We start from the raw sequence: 23465 nt of genomic DNA on the forward strand, positions 1-23465 counted from the left end.
GCCCAGTCCTTGTTTGGGGCATGTGCAGGAGGCAACCAATCAAATGTGTTTCTCTCACATATTTTTCTGTCTTACCCTCTCTAAAATCCATGGAAAACTATCCCTGGGTGAGGATTTAAAAAAAAAACTAAAATTAAAACAAAACAATCTTTACCCACTGACTTTATCTACTCACTGATCCAACATTTTCACAGGACACCCATTCTAACCTGATCCTATACTCCCCTTCCCTACATTTATTACCTGATTCTTACTCAACTGGACACACTTGGCTTGGAACACATACAGTTCTCCTCATTCAGAATTTGAACACATACACAGCCACACAAGAAATAGGCACATATAAACTGCACACAACAGCCCTAGCCAGTTTGGCTCAGTGGATAGAGCATCAGCCTGCAGACTGAAGGGTCCTAGGTTTGATTCCGGCCAAGGGCAAATGCCTGAGTTCTGGGCTTGATCCCCAGTAGGGGGTGTGCAGGAGGCAGCCAATCAATGATCCTCTCTCATCATTAATGTTTCTATCTCTCTATCCCTCTCCCTTCTCTGAAATCAATAAAAATATATTTTTTTAAACTGCACACAATATACATTCAACACAAAACACACACAGCCACACACACACACCCTCATTCGACATGACACACACTCCCCATACATATAGATCCATAGTTTATGCCACAACTCAACAATAAAGACAAGGATGTATGTACATATACCAGTCCCAGGTCCTCAGCCTTTGGTCAGCTGGGGCAGGGGGCGTGGTGCTGGAAAACACCTCCCTGCATCAAACCACGCCCCTTTAGTCCGTTTCCTGGACTTAACCCTGAGGTGTCTCAGCAGCACCCTAGACCCTAGTCCTGCTAACAGGTGAGAGGGGCCCCAAGGGGGCATGGGGGTGGAGGTGGGGGGGAATCGTCTTGTCTCCACAGACTCTCAGTCTTCTGACCTGGGATTTTTGGACCCCAGCGGCAGAACCTGACTCCTGCCACAGCCAAGCTTGGCTCCAAAGGCCCAGCCCTGAGTAGCAGCCCCTAAGCCGATTGTAGACTGAGAAGGTGACCATGAGAGGGGCCAGCGGGGATTGAGAGGGAGGGCGGAGACTGGGCAGAAGACAGGACTTACTGGGCAAGACATTGAAAGAGCTGGAGATGTCCCCTTAGTTCTGAGGCTGGAGGGGGCTGTCCAAGAGCTGAAAGGGTGGGAGGTTCTGGTGGCAGTGAGGGCGGTGGGGCAGCATGGTAACACTGGGTAACACTTGGGATGGGGGGGGCGGGGGCGGACTCCTGGGTCAGAGCCAGGCCTCGGTGGCCCCCTGGGATTTTAAGGTCTTTGGTCAATGCCTCCCAACTGCCAATTCTCTGCTCTGCCTGGTACCATCCTTGAGTGTACATCAAGAGGATCACCCTGAGCTCACAGAAAAGGACAGCCAAACCTCACCCATAACTGAGCTGACTCTTATCTCAGGTGGACATGGCCTGCAGGGGCTGTACACGACCAAGGGGCCTGGCCTGGGTCCTGCAACTGACCCTGGCATGGATCCTGCTAGGGGCATGTGGAGGGAGCCGTGCACTCCCCATTAGGTCCCAGAGACACCATAGGCTGGCAGCTGATCTGGGTACAGGCCAGTTGCACCTAGCAGGTGAGCACTCCAGACCCTGCCTAACCCCTAACTCCCAAGAATGCACAGTCCAACACAGCAATGACAATTTCCTTATAACAGGAACTTAGAGTGACCAGGGTGGGCAGCCTGGGCTAGTGCTTAAGAATGTTGGTTGTCTGGGTTCAAATACAAACTCTGCCACTTTGTAGCTGTGTGACCCTAGGCAAGTCACTTAACCTCTCTGGCCTTATGTGGGCCATTAATAAGTGGGAGAGCCTGGCCAACATGGCTCAGTGGTTGAGCATCCACCTATGGACCAGGAGGTCAGGGTTCGATTCCCAGCCAGGGCACTTGTCCGGGTTGTAGACTCAATTCCCAGTGTGGGGTGTGCAGGAGGCAGCCAATAAATGATTCTTTTTCATCATTGATGTTTCTATCTTTCCCTCTCCCTTTCTCTCTGAAATCAATAAAAAAAAAAATTTTTTTTAAGTGGGAGAAATAATAGAAATCATAGGGGTGTTGTAAAGGGGTGTATGCAAGCATTTGAGCACTAATACCACTACTAGGGACATGAAAATAATTAGCTGATTATGATTATGATAAATGATTGTTACTTGCACCTCAAAGTATCTTGTTTTATGTTTGAGAGGAATTATATTATTGAGGTCAGCCCTACATGAGGATCCAAAGCCTCAACTGAAAGAAGTTCCCTTCTCTATTGCCCTGTTTGCTGTCCCTCAGAGATGAACGCGCCAGAGGCTCTGGAACCTGGAATCCTCTCGGAGGGCTGCAGGAAGCCTAGCCCCAGGCGAGTACAGCACCCCCCAGTGTTTCCTTGTGCTTTTTGCTCCAGTTGCCCAACCAGGGGCCAGAGCCCCCTGGCATCTTGACCCATCCAGTACTGTCTCTCCCAATGTCCAGGTGCGGATCCTTTCTGGGACACCTCCAAGTTGCTCTCCGCAGTCGCTTCCGCTTCCTGCTACTGAGGGTACACGAGACACAACTGCTCTGCCCGGAGCTCTGCCATGCCTGGTAGGAGGTGGGAAGAATGGCCTATGTTGTGGGTGGGGCCGAAGGCAGGATCTGCAGCTTACGGGTCCTAGGGTTTGAAGGGACATGCCTACCTCCAACGTGGCCAGGTTCTAAAGTATGAGGCCTGGTGTTTTGAAGCCAGACAGAAAGGGGAGGGGCCTGTAGAACCCCTGGCTTAGATGGGCAGTAGGGAGGCGTGGCCTCCCAGGAACCGGTTTTTAAATAAAGGGCAGGAGCCTCTGGATTGAAAACAGAAGCTAAAAGGGAAAACCTGGATAAACAAACAAACAAAAGGGTTAGCTTATAGCAGATGGTCTGTGATGGGCAGGGACTCGGCCAGTGGTGACCAAGCTCTGGGTATGGGTAGAGAATATGGGGTGGGCCTGGCTGGTGTGGCTCAGTGGTTGAGCTGTGACCTATGAACCAGAAGGTCACATGCCCGGTCAGGGCACATGCCCGGGTTGTGGGCTCGATTCCTGGTGTGGGGTGTGCAGGAGGCAGCTGATCAGTGATTCTATCTCATCATTGATGTTTCTATCTCTCTCCCCATCTCCCATCCTCTCTGAAATCAATTTAAAATTTTTTTGTTTGTTTTTTTGTTAATCCTCACCAGAGGATATTTTTCCATTTATTTTTAGGGAGAGTGGAAGAGAGAGAGAAAGACAGAAACATTGATGTGAGAGAAACACATCGAGCCCAGCCAGCATGGCTCAGTGGTTGAGCATCGACCTATGAACCAGGAAGTCACAGCACATGCCTGGGTTGCAGGCTCGATCACCAGTGTGGGGTGTGCAGGAGGCAGCCGATCAATGATTCTCTCTTATCATTGATGTTTCTATCTCTCTCCCCTCCCTTCCTCTCTGAGATCAATAAAAATACATATATTTTTTTAAAAAAGAAAAAGAAAAGAAAGAAACACATTGATTGGTTGTCTCCTGCACATGCCCGGACCAGGGCCTGGGCAAGGGGGAAGCCTGCAACCAAGGTACCTGCCCTTGACCAGAATCGAACCCGAGATCCTTTGCTCTGCAGGCTGACGCTCTATCTACTGAGCCAAACTGGCTAGGGATATATAGATAGATAGATAGATAGATAGATAGATAGATAGAGAGAATATGAGGCGGGGTGAAATCTGGAGGGTGGTGTTTGTAGGGGCGTGGTACTAAGAGGCAGGACCTGGAAGGGGGCGGGGGAGAGACACAGATCCTTGGAGAGCAGGAATCCCATTGGAACGCAACCGCAGCTCCTTTACCCACCTTCTCTCCACACACCAACCCCAGGGTTGCCATCTGCAAAAGTGCTATCACCTGCGGCCCGACTTGCCTCCCACCCCTAGAAAAGAGGGACTGCAACCCCGGCTGCAGGACCTACGGGCAGGTGAGCATGGGACAGCGGGCTCGGGGAAGAGGCTGAAACCTCCCCGTACTATGGCCTCGGTCGGAGTCTGTTCCAGCACCCCAAGACCCTGCTCCCACCCTTCCCCCTTCTCCAGCCCAACCTCCACAGTGGAAGGCATATGCGTAAGCCTGTAGCCTCCCTAAGGCCCACAGAGACCTATTTTGTTCTTCCCAAGGGTCTGTCTGCTCTAGGCCCATCCACAGTCTGCAGGTCCAGAAGCCCATTCACCTTTCCCAAGGCCCCAGCCCCTTGGCACCCAGTAAGAACTACTTACTCGCCCTCAAGTCCCCGCGCCCCCTCCCCCATACTCCCACAAAGACCAAGAGGCGGGAACCGTCCTCCCCAAGACCGCTCCCCTGGCCCCTACTAAGGAACTCCCAGTCTTTCCCTCCGTAAGTCCCCCCGCTCCCCCCTCCTGAAAACGCCCACTCGGGCCCTAACGCCACCCCTCCTCCCAGACCTTCGCTGACGGGGTGGACCTTTGCCGCTCGGCTCCGGGCTACACGCTGCCGGTGGTAGTTCCTGGCGGTGGCGACTGCCTCAACATTTCCATCTCGGTGCTTCCGACTCGCAGACAGGGACGCAGGGCCCGGGAGGCCGCCTTCCCACGCTCCCGCCACCTTCGCACCTGGATCCAGGACGTGGCAGGCAGCGGGAGCGGCAGTGGCAGCGGCAGCGGCCCCTAGGGGGCGCCCGGCCCTAGAGGGAAGAGGCGTCCCTCCACTCCCCACCCCCTGCCCGGCCCCCATAGTCACTCAGAGCTCCACCCCTCTCCCTCTCTGCCTTCTAGTTCCCGGAGCCCTGTCCCTCCTCGCTAGAACCCCAGAGATTCGCTCCTCTCCGATTACTAGAGAAACTCAACTCTAGCTCATTTCCCCCTCTCCCCCGAATAAAGTGGCCAATAGAGCACTTGATGTGGCAGCCTCTTGGGGAAATAGGTGGGAAAGACAGTTGCCAGACTGATGGGTCCCACTCTAACCCTCCCGTCCGAGTTCGGGGCTGATTCACAGTGGTGTATCATTTGGAATACGCAGGTGCTAGAAATGGGGGGAGGGGGAGGGACGGGGTCAGAGAAGGGCTGACCGACGGGGTAGGAGGTGTGTTCTCCCACTGTGTGCAACCAGCAAGAAGCTCCCCGACACACAAGTAGCCGCCTTCCTTCCTCCCCATTCTTCCAAATCCTCCGAGCCCAGAAACCAGAATTTTAAAGATTCCCGGGTGATTCTAATGTGCAGCCAAGGTTGAGAACCACTGCCCTAAGGCAAAGGACTGGACTCAGGTTCGGGATTTGGATTGTAAGCACCACTACTAATCCTCCTCCTCTTTATCCTCACCTGGCAAACAGGGGCAAGGTCTCTTTAATTCAATAGAGCAAGATTGATGGATGCCTCCTGTGTCTAGGCACTGCTGAAATAGCTCAGGTTCATTCCCTGCCCTCAGTGCTCACTTCCGTTACTGGTGGGAGTGCCATTAGGTACAAACCTCCACAGAGGGCAATTGGAAAATATATCTTCTCCAAATGATAAACACATACATTTTTTACCCAGCAACCCCACCTCTGGGAATTTATCCTACAAAGCTGTGCACAAGAAATGATGGCCCATTCCCGTAATTCCCTACTATACAGGTTTAACAGCAAGCTGAGCGATAACTCAGTGTCTATTAAGAGGCATTAAACTACAGGATAGTCATGCCACGGAGAGCTCTTCAGCTGTAAAGCAATGAGGCAGGTCTTTAGATACCCATTTGGAATTACCTCCAAGACATACGTGGCACAAAGAGGAATGTGCACTATGTAGGGTATAGTTTCCTCCTATTTGTGTAAAAAACAAAAACTTAGGGAAAGAATATACCTGTACCAATGTTTGTAACATGGGTTATCTCTGGAGGGACCTAGGAGGCACCTGCTATGGTCTGAATGTTTGTGTCCCCTCTGAAATGCCTATGTTGAAATCCTGACCCCCAAAGATGATGGTATTAAAGAGGTGATACATTTGGGAGGCAACTAGGTCATGAGTGTGGGACTGTCAGGAATGGAATTAATGCCCGTATAAAAGGGATCCCACAGAGATCCCTCCCCCTCTCCCCAATGTGAGGACATAGTGAGAAGGTGGCAGCATTCAACCCGGAAGAGAGCCCTCGCCAGAACATGACGATGCTGACACCCTGACATTGGACATCCATCCTCAGAACTGTAATAACTGTCTGATGTTAATAAGCCACCCAGTCTGGTATATTGTTATTGCTGCCCAAACAGACTGAGATACCAGGTAAGCCCACCTGTCAGCTGGGGCAGGGTGCTTCTCAATGTGCTCCTTCCTAACTCTGCATCACACAAGTATATATTTTTAAATAGAACCAGGGAGCATTTGCAATCTTGTTCCCAGGCATATGTCCTCATTTTGGCTCAAATAAACTCTTATAAATTTTTAAAAAATAAAATCAATCACCCAGTGCCCACTACCTTGTTTAGATTACAAAAGTCAGCGGCTGGGTCCAGCCACCTCCACCCCAAAGTACAACCCCCATGCCTGGCTTTCCTTAAAGCAATTTTAATCACAAACTGAAGGTAAAAGGGGTACAGGCTGGCTCTTAGAGAGTGGTCGCTGACTCTAGGCCACGTTCCTGGAAGTACCGGTGGGGGAGATGGGGACGGTTTCCTGGCTTTTCGTTGAAATAGGATGTAATCCTCCCTTGTCCTTCCTGATCCCCTGTTGGCAAGTCCTCCCTGTAGGCGAGAGGTGGTGACACTGACCACCTGCTGTTGGGGGTGGGGGTGCACCCACCCAGGCTGGGATGAGCCCTAGCCTCCCTCCCTCCTCACAGCACCTCTGGGACACCCACCACGTAACACCTTCCGCCTCCTTCTCCAGGATGCTCTGGGCCGTGCGCCAACTGAACCGGACAAACTGGGGAAAGCCAAACACGGGCTCCACGTTCTTCCTCAACCATGCTTTCGTCTTGGGATCTAGGGAAGGGGTGGAGTGGCAATGGTGACAGCCCCTGAGCTCTGTTATAAAGCCCCAGCTCCCTAGACTCCATCTGAGGCCCCATGATCTCATCTCAGGCCTCCTCTTGAGTATCTAAGGCACCTTGCACTACCTGAGACATCTTCCTGCCTCAAGGACCTTTGCACAGGCAGTTCTTCTTAGACTCTCTACCTGGCCAACAGTTGCTCAGGTACAATTTAAGAAGACTGCCTCTGAGACCTCTCCTTTACCCCATAGGACAACAGTCATTAAACCAGCATTTGTGGGTCATCAGGTTAATGTCCGTCTCCCCCCATGTAACCATGAGCTCAGTGGGGACAGGGAAATCCTTGTTTGTCTTGCTCACAGCTATGTCCCCAAGGCTTGACCCTACACAGCATGCATCAGGCACTCAGTAAGCACCAAATGCTGGCCAGACTGTTTTGGCCTGGACCTGGTTTCTTCACTTTGGCTCATCTAAGTTCCAATCACAGACTGTGTCGCCCCACCCACCTGCCAGTCTCTTCCTGGGTCTCAGAAGGGTCAAGGGGTTCCTTGAACCCAACCACCTTGAATCTTCAACTCTGCCCTTCTATGTGTGTGTGTTGGGGGAGCACAATCACTTCCATGTCAGACAAGGAAACTGAGTCTCATACTGGGAGAAAACGATGGATTTAAGCTGGGGCCATGGGACATAAGCCAGGGCCCCTCATCCCGCCCCCTTCCCCTTAACAAACAGACAGACACCCACCATGGGTCTCAGTCTCTCACTGGGGCTCCAGAGAGCAGAGAGAGGAAGGGAGGAAGGGAGCAGGGAGGAAGGAGCCTGCCAGCTGGAAACCAGCTTTGCCACATGATGGCTGTGAGCAAGTGGCCCCCAGTCTGGGCCTCAGCCTCCCCCACTGCGGAGCAGGGTAAGAAGAACCACTCTCAGGACTGCCTTGTCAGAGTTACCACCAGCATCACTATCTCAGGACAGCTCCAAAGCAGCCCCTACCACTATCCACTCACCATTGGGGTAGCCTGAACCATAATCAGTGTCCAGGTCCTGTAGTTTTTCCACAAACTGCCAGTTCTTCACGGCCTGGTCTCGGGCCACCTGTGGGCAAGACAGGCACTTGAGATGTCCCTCCCTCAGGGCATCCACACCTGCCCCTTGCCTAAAGGGATGCTGGGAGCCGGTCATGGACAGCGAGGGGCTAACCTTGGCACAGATGCTGGCAGCGCTGACCACGGGATAGAGAGCATCTGCCTTGGCCTTGACTGTCACCTCAATGCCGGGAAAGCGCTGCTGCAGCCGCTCTTGGTATGTCTCTGGCATTCCCACAGTGTCCACAAATACCTGCAGTGGTGGCAGAAAAGTATTCATTCAACAAACATCGAGACAAACAACTGTGCAAATGAGCCAGCCTCATAGCCTTTGCGCTTGCTGTTCCCACTGCCTGGAATATTCTTCTCTTGGCTCGTCCCAGGATGCATTTTTCTCAGGGGTCTCAGCTCAAGCATCACCTCCCAGGGAGTCTTTTTTCTTTCTTTCTTTTTTTTTTTTTTTTGCAGTTCTACAAATTAAACTTTATTTGTTTATTTTTATATCTTTATTGTTGAACCAAAGAGTCTTTTTCTGATCAAGCTGTACTCAGTCTATGTAGCGGTCAAGCGGAATGAAGTTAACTAGAAGAGGACGTTCTGCCAGGAAAAGGTGGGAGCCTGCAAGCAGGCCACGTCAGAACAAAGTCTTGCAAGCAAGATTTATTGCTCAGAGGCAGAACATTCCTTGAGGTGATAAATAGTCCATGAGGGCATGGAAAGTTCAAGGGAGGGTACCCTGCTGCAGGTGGAAAGGGTCTTTGTATAACATAGGAAATTAATAGTATAATGTATAACAGCTCTGATGATCTCATAAGCATGCCTGTTAGTCATTGTCACTTGCTGTACTCCATTGTTATTTGCTGTACTCCCCCAAAAAAAGCCATGAGGGCTTTGGGGGCCTTTGCTACTTGCCTGACTAGCAATAGCCCTCTGCTCTACTTCATCCTGCACGCCAAGCTTGCCTCAGTGTCTCCGTTCACAAAGAACATCAATAGTCTACATTTACTGAGCACCTACTGCATACCATGGGATGCACTTAATAGTGGGGACAAGGCAATGAACACACCAGACAAAAATCCATGTTCTCATGGAGGGGACACCCTGGTGAGGGCCACAGACAAGAAACAGGGTAAACCCTAGCTGGTTTTGCTCAGTGGACAGAGCGTCGGCCTGTGGACTGAAGGGTCCCGGGTTTGATTCTACTCAAGGGCACATGCCCAGGTTGTGGGCTTGATCGCTAGTACAGCATGTGGGCAAGACAGGCACTTGAGATGTCCCTCCCTCAGGGCATCCACACCTGCCCCTTGCCTAAAGGGATGCTGGGAGCCGGTCATGGACAGCGAGGGGCTAACCTTGGCACAGATGCAGGAGGCAGCCAACCAATGATTCTCATCATTGATGTTTCTATTTCTCTCTCCCTCTCCCTTCCTCTCTGAAATCAATAAAAATATTTTTTTAAATAATACAATCTTTAAAAAAAAAAGAAACCGGGTAAATAATAAAGGATAGGGAAGAATTGGAAGCTGTCATTTTTTTTTTACAATTTTTTTATTGATTTTATAGAGAGAGGAAGGGAGATGGATAGAGAGGTAGAAACATCGATGAGAGGGAAACATTGATCGGCTGCCTCCTGCATGCTCCCTACTGGGGATTGAGCCCACAATCCAAGGATGTGCCCTGACTGGGAATCAAACCAGTAACCTCTTGGTTCATGGGTTGACACTTAACCACTGAGCCATACCAGCTGGGTGAAGTGGCTGTCATTTTAAATGGAGGTGGGCAATTCAGGGAAGGTCACCCTGAGGTGATGACATTTGAATAAAGGCCTGGAAGAGATGAAGGAATGAATGAGCCTTGTGGGTGGAGATCTGGAAATTGTTCTAGGCAGAGGAAACAGCCAGTGCAAAGGCCCTGAGGTGGGGAGGCCCCATGGCCGGAGCAGAGAGGTAAGAGGGAAAGTGATCTCTGTAGCAGTTTTTGTTCTCACAAATCACCTTTATTATTTGTTTACTAGCTGAACATCCATCTCCCTGACTTGGGCATGAACCCAAGGGCAGGGCCCTTGTCTGTCTGCTCCAGTATGGCATCATCAGCTCCACATTCCATTTCTGGATCTCAGCCACCTCGTCAGCAAGGCCTCCCTTGTTCCATTCCCTCCCTCAAGTGTATTTGCCCATGTCATTCTCTCAAAACAGCTGGTTCTTTGTCTCAGAGCACTCGATACCATGCCAACTTATATTTCTCTCTGGTAATTTAATCTCATTTGGCTCCCCTTGGCTGTGAATGTTCCTGATTTAATTTCCACTGTACTCAGAAAATTAAATGTTGAGATTTACATTTAAAAAAAAAAATGACTGTCAGCTGCTGCTGTTTGGGAGCAGATTGTAGGAGAGGGGGCTGGAAGTGGGGGAACCAGGGAAGAGAATGGGGCAGGCATCCAGGACTGGAGAGTGCCCTGGGCTAGGACAGGTGGACAGATGTGGGATTTGTTCCGGACACTGAGCTTTTAGGGTAGAGATAGATGGGGGTGGGGCTGGGGCCCCACCATGGTCCTTAGTGGGTCACATATTTAGGGTAGGAAAAGCAGTAGGAAGTCAACAGCAGCAATAAATATTTTTGAGGTATTACATATGTCTGATGCTGAATTGCCCACTGCACTCATACTCCCACTTAATCCTGAGGTGATCAAATGGAGCAACTCAACAGCTCACCTGAGCAACGTTGACGCCCTGGTCCAATGCATACTGCACCAGCCCAGCGGCTGTATCATGGGACAGAGAGTTCAGATTATACTTGACCCTGCAGTGGGGAACAGAGCCCAGTCAAACCCATTCCAGCCACCAATCCCTTCCAGCCCAAGTTGGCTGCCCCCCTACCCAGGCCCCTCCTGGGGACCCCTCACCGCCCAAGCATGCTGGTAGAGATGAGGTTTGGAGACAGCACGTCCAGTGCCCAGCCCACAAAGTCCCCATCCTCTTCCATTTTCGCAAATAGCCTGTCCCGCTCGCTCTCCGACAGGGTCTTTGAGTCTGGGAAAAGGGTTGGGAGAGAAGGGGAGCAGCTGGTTCTCCCAATTCCTGCTCTCTCCCTCCAGTGTACATCCGCCCCTGCACAGGCCCAGGAACCCCCTTCCCCAGACATACACCAAGGGCTCACCTGCCACTTTCAAGGCCTCCAGATCTGCTAGGCGCGACATGGGACAATAACAAATGGCGTAAACCATGGGGCCTGGAAAAATGGGGTCCAACCAGTGAGCCCATGAAAGCCGCCATCCTTGTTCCATTATCACCACTTTTTCCGGTGCCATCACCAATGCCATGGCTATCACCTCACACACAACGGAACCGGTGCAATCCCGGCTCCCATTCCAGTGCAATGTGCACCCCCCTGATCACGTCCCTCCTCCACCCCAGCCCGGGGGACACACCCAGCACCGGGCCCCGGCCTGCTTCATCGACGCCCAGGACGCACGGCTCCTTGCGGCACACTGCCGGCACAGGCGAGTTCAGGCGACAGCGGCCCGTATTGTCTCTCTCCAGCTCTCCGAGATCCATGCCACTACCGGCCGCAGGAACCCGGTCTGCAGGCGCAGGTCTCGGCGCGCGTTTTCCGCAGGTTCCTCAGTGGCTGGACCTGACCAATCAGCGCGAAGGACACGCCCCCAACCCTCCCGCCGCCGTGACGTTGGCGCAGCCGACGCCGACGCCGCTGCCCTAGGCCGGGCTGGGAATTGTAGTTCCCGAGGCCGAGCCCAGGGCTCTGACTTTCAGAAACCGGGTGGGAGGGGTCGCTTTCCAAGCCCCGCTCCGAGGTCTCCCGAGCCTCGCCCGCCCCGGCAGATGGGAGAAGCGGGAACTAAACGGGAAACTGAGCGGAACTGGAAGGGAACGGCCCCGTCAGGCCTGTAAGATGAAATAGCATTACACTCCCAGAACTCCCGTCCCCCACCTGGACTCAGGCCGTTTGCCACCGCGATCCCTGTCCCTCCACAAAGTCTAGGCGCCCTGGAGGAGGTGTCCCCACCCCACTGGGCTCAGGCCTTGGACTGCCTCTCTCATCTACCTGCCTCTCGGCGCCTCATCAGGATCTCCGCCCGCCCCTTACTAGCCTCTGTCTCATTCGGACGAAGCCTCCCCTTCCTCCGAACGGAGGTCTGAGACCCCAAGACCTCAGAGACTCTTGTATATCAGGGGTCAGTTGTCCCCCACCCCGCCCTTCTCCTCTCCCCCATCTTATTTTCTGGTCTCAGCAGGGCTCATTCCTCTGCCTGGGGGTCCCCAGCTCTCACCAGGCTCATGGCCCTTCCTCAGGGTCACGGCTCCTCCATCTGTTTTCCTCCACTATCTTCCTTTCTGCCCGGATAACGTCCTTTCTGCTCACATCTCCGGACTCAGCTTTCTCCTCCCCCCACCAGCCTCAAGCCCTAGACCTAGGGCTCCAGGTCTCCCTTCCCGATGCCCACCTCCTCTGCGCCCACCCCACCCCCGTTCTTCCTTTCTTCCCGCCCACCCTGGGGACTTCCCAGCCCACCCGGTCCGCCTCCTCCGGGCCCGCCTCTAACCCGGACTCAGGGCCTCCAGTCGCAGTCCATTGGCTTGCAGGATGAACAATCGCGTAGCCGGCAGGGCAGCACCTGCACCAGGTCCTCGCGGTCCATGAACACCGGGTCTGGCGCTGTGCCCAGCACCTCGCGGCTGCGCTCCTGCGTGCCCAGGTCGCACAGACAGCGCCACTTTCCCCACGGGCCAAGGATCGAGTCCTCTGCGTCTAGGGATGGAGGGTCAGGTGTTATGTGTATGGGGGGAACCTATGTACCCCTAGACCCTCCTCTAGGGAGGGAGGAGGCTAAAAACACTGACAGCAACAGTTCGTCGTTGTTGTTTTTAATGTTGTTAAATTGATTTTAGAGACAGAGGGAGGGAGAGGGATAGAAACATCGATGAGAGAGAAACATTCATCAGCTGCCTCCTGCATGCCCCCTACTGGGGATGGAGCCCACAACCTGTCTGTGCCATGAGGAAATCAAACCGATAACCTCTGGGTTCATGGGCGGATGCTCAACCACTGAGCCACACCGGCGGAGCAACAGCTCATGTTTGCAGGGTTGTGCTTCTGTGCCAGGTGCCTCCCATGGATGACCCCATTAGCCCCAGGTGGGGACACTGAGACCTAGAAAGAGCAAGCCACCCTTCCCAGCTCACACATCTGGGAAGTGACCCAGAGAGACTGCAAACTGACACCTCCCACCTGTGCCAGTTAAAACTGTGGCACCACACCCTTTGTGCCCACCCTCAGACGCTGATTCATCTTCAGGGACATGATCATGAGCCTGTCAGGCCAGCACAGTGACACCTGACCAGCAGGTCTGTCAGTTGGTAAATTAAATGAATGATTAGCATAATAACAATACTTAAAGCCCCTGGCACTGGGCTAGCTCGAGGAACAAAAACAAGGAGCGTGATCACTTCTAAAACAACTACAACTTACGGAGAGCGCTTACACTCCCCGCTTTACGGGTTCTTGGACTGACTTCTCCCTGGCCTCTGTGCGACAGGCCTTAACTCACCAAACCTCCATCACAGAACACTGGCCTCTTTCATTCTTCTTGCAACAGTGATCAACTGTAACCCACCCCACCATTCTTTTGACATTGTTTCTGCAGATGGTGACTGGACTAATATGTAACTTGTAGGTAAACAGCATGTTTGTAAAATAATCCTAGGAACTCTCTCACATTGAATACTCTCTCTCTTTCTGTCTCTCTCTCTCTCTTTATGTCTTTCTCTCTCTTTCTCTCCCTCTCTCCCTCCCTCCCTTCCACTCTCTCTGAAAAGCAATGGAAGAACATATCTTCAGGTGAGGATTAATAATAACAACAACGAAAAGAATCAGAGGGACTAACCTCAGAAGATACAGACTCTGGCCTACAGTCATCCCAGCTCTAGGAGGATTGCCGACCTTCAGTGGTAAAACCAGGATCATGCTCACTAGACCATCACTTGGCCAGTTTTGAGGTTCTTATCAGAATGGACTCTGCTGGTCTTCCAGGAGAGAACTTTTCAACCCCCGCCCCTTGAGCTCTTTGTCCTGCTTTCCCTCTCCCTCCTTATAAAAACCTCGGCCAGCCCTGACCGGTTTGGCTCAGTGGATAGAACGTAGGCCTGGGGACTGAAGGGTCCCAGGTTCGATTCCGGCCAAGGGCATGTACCTTGGTTGTGGGCATATCCCCACTGGGGGATGTGCAAGAGGCAGCTGATCAATGTTTCTAACTCTCTATCCCTCGCTCTTCCTCTCTGTAAAAAAATCAGTAAAATATATTTTAAAAATACTTTTAAAAACCTCGGCCCGCTCTGAGATGTGGAGATGGGCTTTTCAACAAGAGTCCCCTATCTTCTCAGGTGGCCAACACTTGAATAAACCTCTTTCTTTTTCACCAGCATCTATCTCACAAATTTGACTTTCCTGGCAGCAGGCAGCAGAGTCTGGGTTCCGGTTACATTCCATCAGGCCTTTTGGCCTTGGCACATGCTTTCTCTGCTCCCTGGCAACACTCTTCTCCCTAAATCTTTGCAATTTTTGCTTTTCTTGTCACATCAGCTACATTTATTGATGTTCTTTGTGAACGGTGACGCTGAGATGAGCTTGGCATGCAGGATTAAGTTTAGAGAAGCAGAGGGCTACTGCTCGCTCAGGCGTGTAGCAAGGCCCCCAAAGCCCTCATGGCTTTTATTTGGGGAGTACAGCAAATAACAATGGAGTACAGCAAGTGACAATGACTAACAGGCATGCTTATGAGATCATCAGAGCTAAGTTATACATTACACTATTAATTTCCTATGTTATACAAAGACCCTTTCCACCTGCAGCAGGGTACCCTCCCTTGAACTTTCCATGCCCTCATGGACTATTTATCACCTCAAGGAAAGTTCTGCCTCTGAACAATAAGTCTTGCTTGCAAGACTTTGTTCTGACGTGGCCCGCTTGCAGGCCCCCGCCTTTTCCTGGCAGAACGTCCTCTTCTAGTTAACTTCATTCCACTTGTCCAGCTACAATTTCCCCCTTTTTAGTTTTGCTGCAGGTTTGAATCATGACAGAGAAGATAGCAAAGCTGTTTCATTATAAGGTACAGGGGTGACACATATACCAGTATGGTTCCAATCACACTTTAACTGTAATCGCCTTTGCAGGCTAACGATTTGGTCCCTTAATAAAACTACTGATTGTTCAAGATCGGCTAATTGTTCATTGTTTGACTATCAATTTTCCGTTGAGAACTCCATAACCGTTCTGAATCTTTATGCCAGTCTTGAACAAAAGTAGCAGTTTGGACTGATCGCTGTAATGCTACCCCAGCTGCTGCAGCAGTTGCTGTTATTGTAATTAACCCAAGAATTACAGCGATTAGCATGCCAATAAACCTTTTTGACCTCTTCAATATTCCTTCCACAATGGCTTGGAGAGCTCCAGCTAGAGAACTTTCCTGCCATAGTCGATCCATCTGTACAGGTAATTATACTCCTGTTCTGGCTCGCAATAGATACAAGCTCTCTCTACTGTGATTAAAAGGTACAGAGTTATTTACACAAGTTAACAAGGTACAATTAAAATAAGATATTTCCCCAGTACTTTGAGTCCATTGGACTGGTCCTTTCAAGGATTAGTGGTGTTTTTAGCCACACTCAACTAGGCTTTATAACCCAATTGCAAACAATGATTACCCAGTCCCAGGCACACAGGCATTCCAGTAACTCCTGTCAAATACTTGTACATTCTTGTCCCTTCTTCATCTGGTTTCATAGGCCCACGATCTTTAAAAAGTCCAGGCATCCAATTAGAGTCATTAGTTACAGGGCCTTCCATGGTCAGTCACAAGATGTTTCCCTTCCTGGCATAGGCGCTTCACCTGTCCCCATGTGTTTGTCCTCTCTGGATGGTTAGCTGCGCAAACCGGTCTTCTAGTCCTGCTTCGTCACACTTCCTCTTGCTCGCCAGGCCTTAACTTGATTCTTTTATCAGGAATCCAGAACTTCTTAGTTCCTGTGGAAACATAAGTATAGCCTCGACCCCACCTTAAAACGGTAGTCGGGTACCATTGATTTGTAGTAATATCTTGATACATGATAGGTTGTTCTACCGGGACCTCCTTTTTATGTCCCAATGTGTTTTAGCAGCTGACACTGCATCTGTATTCACCTTGTATACTGGCCAAGATCGAGGCTAGTGCAAAGTAGAAATTATAGTTAGATCAGCCCCAGAATCTACCAGGCTGATAAGTTTTATTCCCTCCGGGAATAAACTGTAAAAATTGAGGTCTTTGGCCTCCTAAGACTGTATGCTAAAAAACCTTTTTTTCTGTGCTACCAAATCCCCCAGTTCACTTAACTGGTGCTGTATGCCCTATTTGTTTATAGGGAAGTAATAATAACTGTGCCATTTTTTCTCCAGCCTTTATATTTGTAATACTAGAAGCAGACATTATAACTAATATTTCTCCTTCATAATTTGCATTAATAACTCTGGGAGCATGTTTAGCTTTCCCTTGTGGGACCTTTGCCTTCCTATAATCCTTTTTCATATGTCCCACTTTTCCAAATCCATAGCATTTAACAGGATGGGAATTGTAGTTTTTAATGCATCAGCAAGAAGATTAGTATTATTACTAATTATTTATATAAGATTGTTATTATTATTATATTAGTATTATTTGTATAACTTTAGAAAATGATTGGGCCGGGGTGCCGGCCTTCTCCATTTTTGACTAAGCCTTTAAGCAACAAGCTTTAATCTGTGCCATAACAGCATCCTCTGACAGCACCTGTTGCTGTAAGCTACTATATGTCCCAGTTCCTGTTAACTGGTCAAAATTACATCCAGGTGGATTTTGTTGGGTGTTAATCATCGCCACTCTCCTGGCTTCTTCCCACCACCAGGATTTAAATTGCAGATATTGCCCTGGGGCTAATACTACCTTAGCTATTGTATTCCAATAATAAGGAATTAATTTATAATCTGTATAAATTAATTCTATATTAATTAATATGCAAAAATTAATAATATATATTTATATTATATATACTAATATTATAATTAATAATATATAAATTAATTAATCTATAACCTGTATAAATTTAACCCTTGAGAGTATTGAGCATTAGCAGCTCTTTGTGTCCTCAGGAGGGGGGTGGAGGCTCAGCTACAAACACCGGATTAAAGGCTAGTGCCGTTTTACTTTCACTTTTCGGCGGCGGTGCAGCCAATTCCTGAGGACTTTTATTCTCTTTCTTTCCCTTAACTTAAGGAGAGTGTAAAAATCACCATCCGTCTCAGCGGAAGATGAAACATCCAGCTCTGAATCTCTGGCTGAGGCTATTCTTTCATAACCTCCTAATTCATTTTGACAGCTAGTTTTCTGTCCCTTTCTTGACTCCCTCAGTTCAGGACCTCTAACGGGAGCTGCTCAGGGGGTTGCAATTTCTCAGGAGGGAGAGGCTCAGGACTTAAACACCCAGCTCCTGGTGCAGCACTTCGAGACCTCAAAGGAATTTCTTCATAATCTTCAGAATCAGACTGAAAAGGCTGTAAAGCTGACGTTACGACATTAAAAATAGCCCACACATCAGCCTCTATAGCATTTCCCTGATGATGAGCCCGCCTTAATGACATTCCAACTTGTTTCCACAACTTAAGATTTAACTGCTGTTTTCCTTCTGGGTTAAACCAACAACAGTGCTGCTGGACTGCCTTAAACAATTTTTTAAAAGCCTCATCCTTCACTTTTACCTCTGAGCTCTTTAATAATGATCACAAGACAGCGATATATTGACTCTGCAATGACGGGCTATTCCCCATGACTCTGCTTCTATTGCCGAAAGTTCCGGGTACTCTGCGCTGGCATCTCCCTTTCGGTCCTGCCCGATCCCAACCACTCACCTTCGGGTCCCTGTTCTGTTCAGGCGCCAGATATTGATGTTCTTTGTGAACGGTGACGCTGAGATGAGCTTGGCGTGCAGGATTGAGTCTAGAGAAGCAGAGGGCTACCGCTCGCTCAGGCGTGTAGCAAAGCCCCCAAAGCCCTCATGGCTTTTATTTGGGGAGTACAGCAAATAACAATGGAGTACAGCAAGTGACAATGACTAACAGGCATGCTTATGAGATCATCAGAGCTAAGTTATACATTACACTATTAATTTCCTATGTTATACAAAGACCCTTTCCACCTGCAGCAGTGTACCCTCCCTGGCTTTCCATGCCCTCATGGACTATTTATCACCTTAAAGAAAGTTCTGCCTCTGAACAATAAGTCTTGCTTGCAAGACTTTGTTCTGACGTGGCCCGCTTGCAGGCTCCGGCCTTTTCTTGGCAGAGCGTCCTCTTCTAGTTAACTTCATTCCACTTGTCCAGCTACAGTATTAATTACCTATCTTCTTCAGCCAGGCCTTCTCAGGCGTCAGCAATTGGCCTGCTACCTCCTTTCCCTTCTCTGTGCTTCCTACCACGTACCCGTGTGCTTAGGGATGTGTCTGCGTGGGCCCAGCTCACGCCCCCTCTCCACGTGTAAGCGGCTTAAAGGCAGTCTCTAGTTCAGTTTACAGATGAGAAAACTGAGCCTCGGAGAAAAGTGACCAGCCCAAGGGACGCCGCCAAGTGCGAGGCTGGGCGGAGATCTGAAGTCCACTGAGGAGGGTCCGTTTGCAGCCAGCTGGCAAAGGGGGGCGCTGGGGCACCTTTCTCCGCCTGCACTTACCTTTCCCCAGAAGCTGCAGCCGCAGCTGCTCCCAGGTGTCGCCTTTGCCCTGCTCGCCGAAGTACTGGTAGTCGGGGGAGACCTGCGCCGGGGTCGCCAGCAGCAGGAGCATCAGAGGCGACAGCAGTAGCGCAGTTGAGCTCCGGGCCATGCGGGACTCCAACCGCTCCCGGCGCGCTCCGGGGGGGCCGAGCCCCGCGCGGGATCTGCGGGGCCCTCACTGCCCTCACGGGTGGGCACAGTGGACCCGGCCCGCGGCTGCGCGGCTCCCCCAGACCCGGCCGCTGGTCCCCCTCCCCGACGGCGGCGGTGGACCCGACCGCTCCTCTCGTCACCACGCCCCGTCCTGAGCGTCACGGTTCCGGCCGCGCATATAAGGCTCCGCGGCCCTGCGCTCACTTGGCGCTGAGAACGCGAGTCCACGCGGGTCTGCTGGTGTGCGCGTTCCATCCTCCCCCACGCAGGTAGGGACGCCTGGAGCGCACGGGGCTGGGGGGAGCCCCCTGAGAGTCTCTCCGGCCCTCTCCCGGGCCTCGGCCTGGCCGCCTTTGTTCCCCACCCGCCTTGGTGGCCGCCTTTGTCCTTGGGGTGGGCTGGGGAATCGAGGCCAGAGCTTGGCTTGCTCCCCGCCCCCTGCTCCCGGGGGCTCCTCCCGGGGGTTCCTCCCCGGGCGGCGAGCCCGCGCCACCGCATTGAGGTCACTTTGCTCATGGGAGGCCGGGCGGCAGCGGCTGGGCCGCTCTTGTTGGCCGGGAGGGAGGGGTCCCCGGTGGTCCAGAAGCCGCGGACAGCCGGTACCGAGGAGGGTTCCGGACAGGGCCCCTGCCTTCGCCCTCTGACTCGGCCCCCGGGCCCAGCACCCAGCGTGACCTTGGGAAGGAGGACAAGGGTCTTCCCGGGCGCACTGACCAGGCAGGAGGGGGCGGGGGGTCTCAGCTTTCAGTCATGGCCTCCGGCAACGCGTGCATCGGCAAGCCCGCCCCGGACTTCCAGGCCAACGCCGTGGTGGACGGCGCCTTCCAGGAGGTGAAACTCTCCGACTACAGAGGTGAGGGGGCCCAGGTGGGGGCGGGGCGCGCGCGGCGGTGCAGGGCCCTCACTCTCCTCCATTCCCTCCCCCTCCTCCAGGGAAGTACGTGGTCCTCTTCTTCTACCCGCTGGACTTCACCTTCGTGTGCCCCACCGAGATCATCGCCTTCAGCGAGCGCGCCGCGGACTTCCGCAAGCTGGGCTGCGAGGTGCTGGGGGTCTCCGTGGACTCGCAGTTCACCCACCTGGCTTGGTAGGAGTGGGGACCCGCAGGGAGGGAGGGGTGCAGCCAGACCTCTGCCTCTACCGGGTCCCAGCTGTGTGTTCTAGTGTGGCCTTGCTCATCCTCTGCACCTCCCTTCCCACATCTTGGAAACAATGACGCCCAAGTCTTTACCGATGATGACAACAGTAATTAGCTTTTGGAATCTAGTTGCTTGGTGTGAAGTTGCAAACGCTTTATCTCATTTAGGGCAAAGCAGCCTCCCTCCCAGCAACTATTTCAAGAAAGTGGCAACTCCAGTTCAAGGGAGTGGAGGGCTGGGCCCAGCTGGAGAGGAGGATGGGCACCAGCACATGTGAAGCCACTTGGTTGGAATGAGAGCGTTAGCTTAGTCTTCCCAGCTGTGGGAAACAGCCCCTGCACCCGCATCAGGGTGGGGTGGGTGGGGCCTCCAGGGCCTTGCTCCAAAGCCCCTTATCTCTCTCCTCCAGCACCCCTTCTTCAGCCCTTATCACACCCAGGTCCACAGGGTGCGTGCCCTGCTGTGCCAGGCATCCTGAGGTCCCAGCCCTGTCTCCCCTACTCCCAGGATTAACACCCCCCGGAAGGAGGGCGGCTTGGGCCCCATGAACATCCCCCTGCTGTCTGATGTAACCAGAAGTTTGTCCCATGATTATGGCGTGCTGAAGGAAGACGATGGCATTGCCTACAGGTAATGGGGTCCCCAGGGTGAGGGGACCACTCTTGGGCAATGTCCTCCCTGCCATTAGCCCTGTGGCTCGGTGGTTCTCAACCTTCCTAATGCCGCAACTCTTTCATACAGGTCCTCATGTTGTGGTGGCCCCCAACCATAAAATTATTTTCGTTGCTACTTCATAACTGTGATTTTGCTACTGTTATGAATCGTCATGTAAATATCTGATATGCAGGATGTATTTTCATTGTTACAAATTGAACATAATTAAAGCATAGTGATTGATCACAAAAACAATATGTAATTATATATGTGTTTTCCGGTGGTCTTAAGCGACCCCTGTGAAAGGGTCGTTCGACCCCCAAAGGGGTCGCGACCCACAGGTTGAGAACCGCTGCTGTGGCTGGAAGAGAGATGGTGTTCCCTCCCCCGGCCCGGCCAGTGGGAGCTACCAGCTTTTCACTGTGAACCCTCATATCTTCAGGGGCCTCTTTATCATCGATGGCAAGGGTGTCCTTCGCCAGATCACTGTCAACGATTTGCCTGTGGGACGCTCTGTGGATGAGGCTCTACGGCTGGTCCAGGCCTTCCAGTACACAGATGAGCACGGGGAAGGTGAGTGCACACACATTCACATGCCCCCTCTGTCACTCATGTAGACATTCACTGCCCGCTTTATCACCTATATAACATGGATGTGAAGGCTCCAAAGAATGTTCAGCTCAGGGCCTCATCTGCAGGAAGTTTCTAGTCTGATTGGGGAGATACCCCAATATAAGGGTGGGTAGCTGGGAAGTAATAAAAGTCTGCAGAAAAGGTATTTGAGAAGATGTGTGCCACGGCAGACTTTAATAAAATTAGTTGGGATCAGACCTCCTTCGTGGGTGGAGGACACAGATTGACCATAGCCTCTCAAAGTCTAGTAGGGGTGGAGCTGAGGGAAAAAGATGGGGCTAGAGGGGCCAAAAAGAAATAAAAATATCAGCTACAAGCCCTGCAATTGGACTTGGGGGCTTCTGTCAACATGTGGTGTGGTCTTGAGCCTGGACCACTTGGCTCTGGGCTTTTTCTTCTGCAACTCGGGATCTCACCTTGCCTGTCACTGCTGCCCTGCCTTGAATATGGGGCTGTAGCCTCACATGTACATCCTTGTGTCTTCCCACAGTCTGTCCCGCTGACTGGAAGCCAGGTAGTGACACGATCAAGCCTAACGTGGATGATAGCAAGGAATACTTCTCCAAACACAGTTAGGCTGGCCGACAGATGCCAAGCTTCGGCTCTTGGCCCCCACCTGTGTGCCTGTGCTGGCCCAGGAAAGGCCAGGCCTGCCCCTTCAAATTCCTCAGTCCTGACCCTGAAGGGCTAGGCCAAGGCCTTCTTATATTCCTAGCTGAGTGGTGAGTGGTGAGTGGTGACCCATTGCTGGAACTCCCCAACCGGGCACAGGCCTAGAGGTGACCAATAAAGTATTAGGGACAGTTGTGAGTCTGTGTTGGTGTGGTCTGTTCTGTCTCTTGTCAGTCCATGTTCCCCACCCCCTTCCCCTAAGCTCTGGCCTGAGAAACTGACGCTGTAGTTACTTATCTTCACCACAGGGTGGCAGTGTTACCTCATGTACACTGTTTTCTCTCACCGTTGGCCTAAGGGCAGTTGTAGGGGATGCTATTTGCCCCTTGCCAAGAGCAAGTCCCTGAACATGGCCTTGCAGGGCAGTCCCCACATCTTACCATCAGCCAGGCTGGTTTAAATGTTATTTTGAGATGTGATCTTTCCTGGTTTTCTTCATCAGGAAAATGGAAATAAAGACAACCAAGCCAGATCACCATGCATGTTAAAAGAGATAAAAGTATGGCCCTAGCCGATTTGGCTCAGTGGCTAGAGCCTCAGCCTGCAGACCAAAGAGTCCCGGGTTCAATTCTGGTCAAGGGCACATACCTTGGTTGCAGGCTCCTCCCCTGGTCAGGGCTCATGCAGGAGGCAACCAAATGATGTGTTTCTCTCTATCTTTCCCTCTTTTCCACTCTCCCTAAAAATCAATGGAAAAATATCCTCGAGTGAGGATTAACAAAAATAAAAATAAGAGATAAAGTATATAAAGCTCAGGGCCCAGTGAATGGTTACTAGGGAGGGTTCCTGGGCCTGGAAGAAGAGTCCAGTTTTATGGGAAAGAGGATGGGGACCCAGTCCTGAGAACAGAGCCAAGAGTGGGAGCTCCAGGCCCTGGCCAGGTAGCTCAGTTGGTTAGATCAGTGGTCGGCAAACTGCGGCTCTCGAGCCACATGCGGCTCTTTGGCCCCTTGAGTGTGGCTCTTCCACAAAATACCTACTTCTGCACATGGGCCTCGAAGTTTCAATCGCACTGTACGTGCGTGCCCGCGTGTGGTATTTTGTGGAAGAGCCACACTCAAGGAGCCAAAGAGCCGCATGTGGCTTGCGAGCCGCAGTTTGCCAACCACTGGGTTAGATCAAATACACCAAAGTTGGGGATTTGACCCCTAGTCAGAAGCAACCACTGAATACATAAGTTAAGTGGAACAGCAAATCTGTGTTTCCCTTCCTCTCTAAAAGCTACATTTTTTTTTAAAGTGGGAACTTGAGCTACGTGCTTGGTAAGCAAGCTCTCCCCCCCCCCCCCCCCCACCTCTGAAGTTTGAAAGAACTGCCTGTCAGCGCCTAGGGTGGAA

General features: G+C 51.6%; 4 protein-coding genes across 7 annotated transcripts; 2 read left to right on the top strand and 2 right to left on the bottom strand.

Moving 5' to 3' along the window:
• Positions 1-1473: 1473 nt before the first annotated feature.
• Positions 1474-4925, top strand: RTBDN (retbindin). Its single transcript, XM_070416230.1, has 5 exons — positions 1474-1642; positions 2345-2411; positions 2525-2635; positions 3916-4012; positions 4492-4925. Exons 1-5 carry the CDS (start codon positions 1474-1476, stop codon positions 4717-4719), a joined length of 672 nt encoding a protein of 223 aa, XP_070272331.1. The 3' UTR covers positions 4720-4925.
• Positions 4926-6569: 1644 nt separating this feature from the next.
• Positions 6570-11728, bottom strand: RNASEH2A (ribonuclease H2 subunit A). The gene is made up of 8 exons (XM_070416231.1): positions 11519-11728; positions 11248-11319; positions 10994-11120; positions 10803-10890; positions 8207-8344; positions 8014-8101; positions 6878-7001; positions 6570-6761 (listed from the first exon to the last, which is right to left on the bottom strand). The coding sequence occupies exons 1-8, from the start codon at positions 11643-11645 to the stop codon at positions 6626-6628; spliced, it is 900 nt and encodes a 299-aa protein (XP_070272332.1). The 5' UTR covers positions 11646-11728; the 3' UTR covers positions 6570-6625.
• A 135-nt stretch (positions 11729-11863) lies between these two features.
• THSD8 (thrombospondin type 1 domain containing 8) lies at positions 11864-19144 on the bottom strand. 4 transcript variants are annotated; one of them, XM_070416234.1, is made up of 3 exons: positions 18836-19144; positions 12653-12858; positions 11864-11993 (listed from the first exon to the last, which is right to left on the bottom strand). In XM_070416234.1, the coding sequence occupies exons 1-2, from the start codon at positions 18984-18986 to the stop codon at positions 12659-12661; spliced, it is 351 nt and encodes a 116-aa protein (XP_070272335.1). In that variant the 5' UTR covers positions 18987-19144; the 3' UTR covers positions 11864-11993; positions 12653-12658. The 4 variants fall into 4 exon arrangements, 2 of the variants coding, with proteins under 2 accessions (XP_070272335.1, XP_070272334.1); XM_070416233.1 differs by lacking the exons at positions 11864-11993; positions 12653-12858 and adding exons at positions 14747-16160; positions 18022-18109; XR_011471581.1 differs by lacking the exons at positions 11864-11993; positions 12653-12858 and adding an exon at positions 14747-16128 and having other exon boundaries at positions 18836-18918.
• A 49-nt stretch (positions 19145-19193) lies between these two features.
• PRDX2 (peroxiredoxin 2) lies at positions 19194-22266 on the top strand. The gene is made up of 6 exons (XM_070416232.1): positions 19194-19299; positions 19772-19883; positions 19964-20117; positions 20677-20799; positions 21266-21396; positions 21947-22266. Exons 2-6 carry the CDS (start codon positions 19781-19783, stop codon positions 22030-22032), a joined length of 597 nt encoding a protein of 198 aa, XP_070272333.1. The 5' UTR covers positions 19194-19299; positions 19772-19780; the 3' UTR covers positions 22033-22266.
• The last annotated feature ends 1199 nt before the right edge of the window (positions 22267-23465 follow it).

Source organism: Myotis yumanensis, unplaced genomic scaffold (genome assembly GCF_028538775.1).
Source record: "Myotis yumanensis isolate MYYU_CA2020_CCGP unplaced genomic scaffold, mMyoYum1.0.hap1 SCAF_5, whole genome shotgun sequence".
Lineage (NCBI taxonomy): Eukaryota > Metazoa > Chordata > Mammalia > Chiroptera > Vespertilionidae > Myotis > Myotis yumanensis.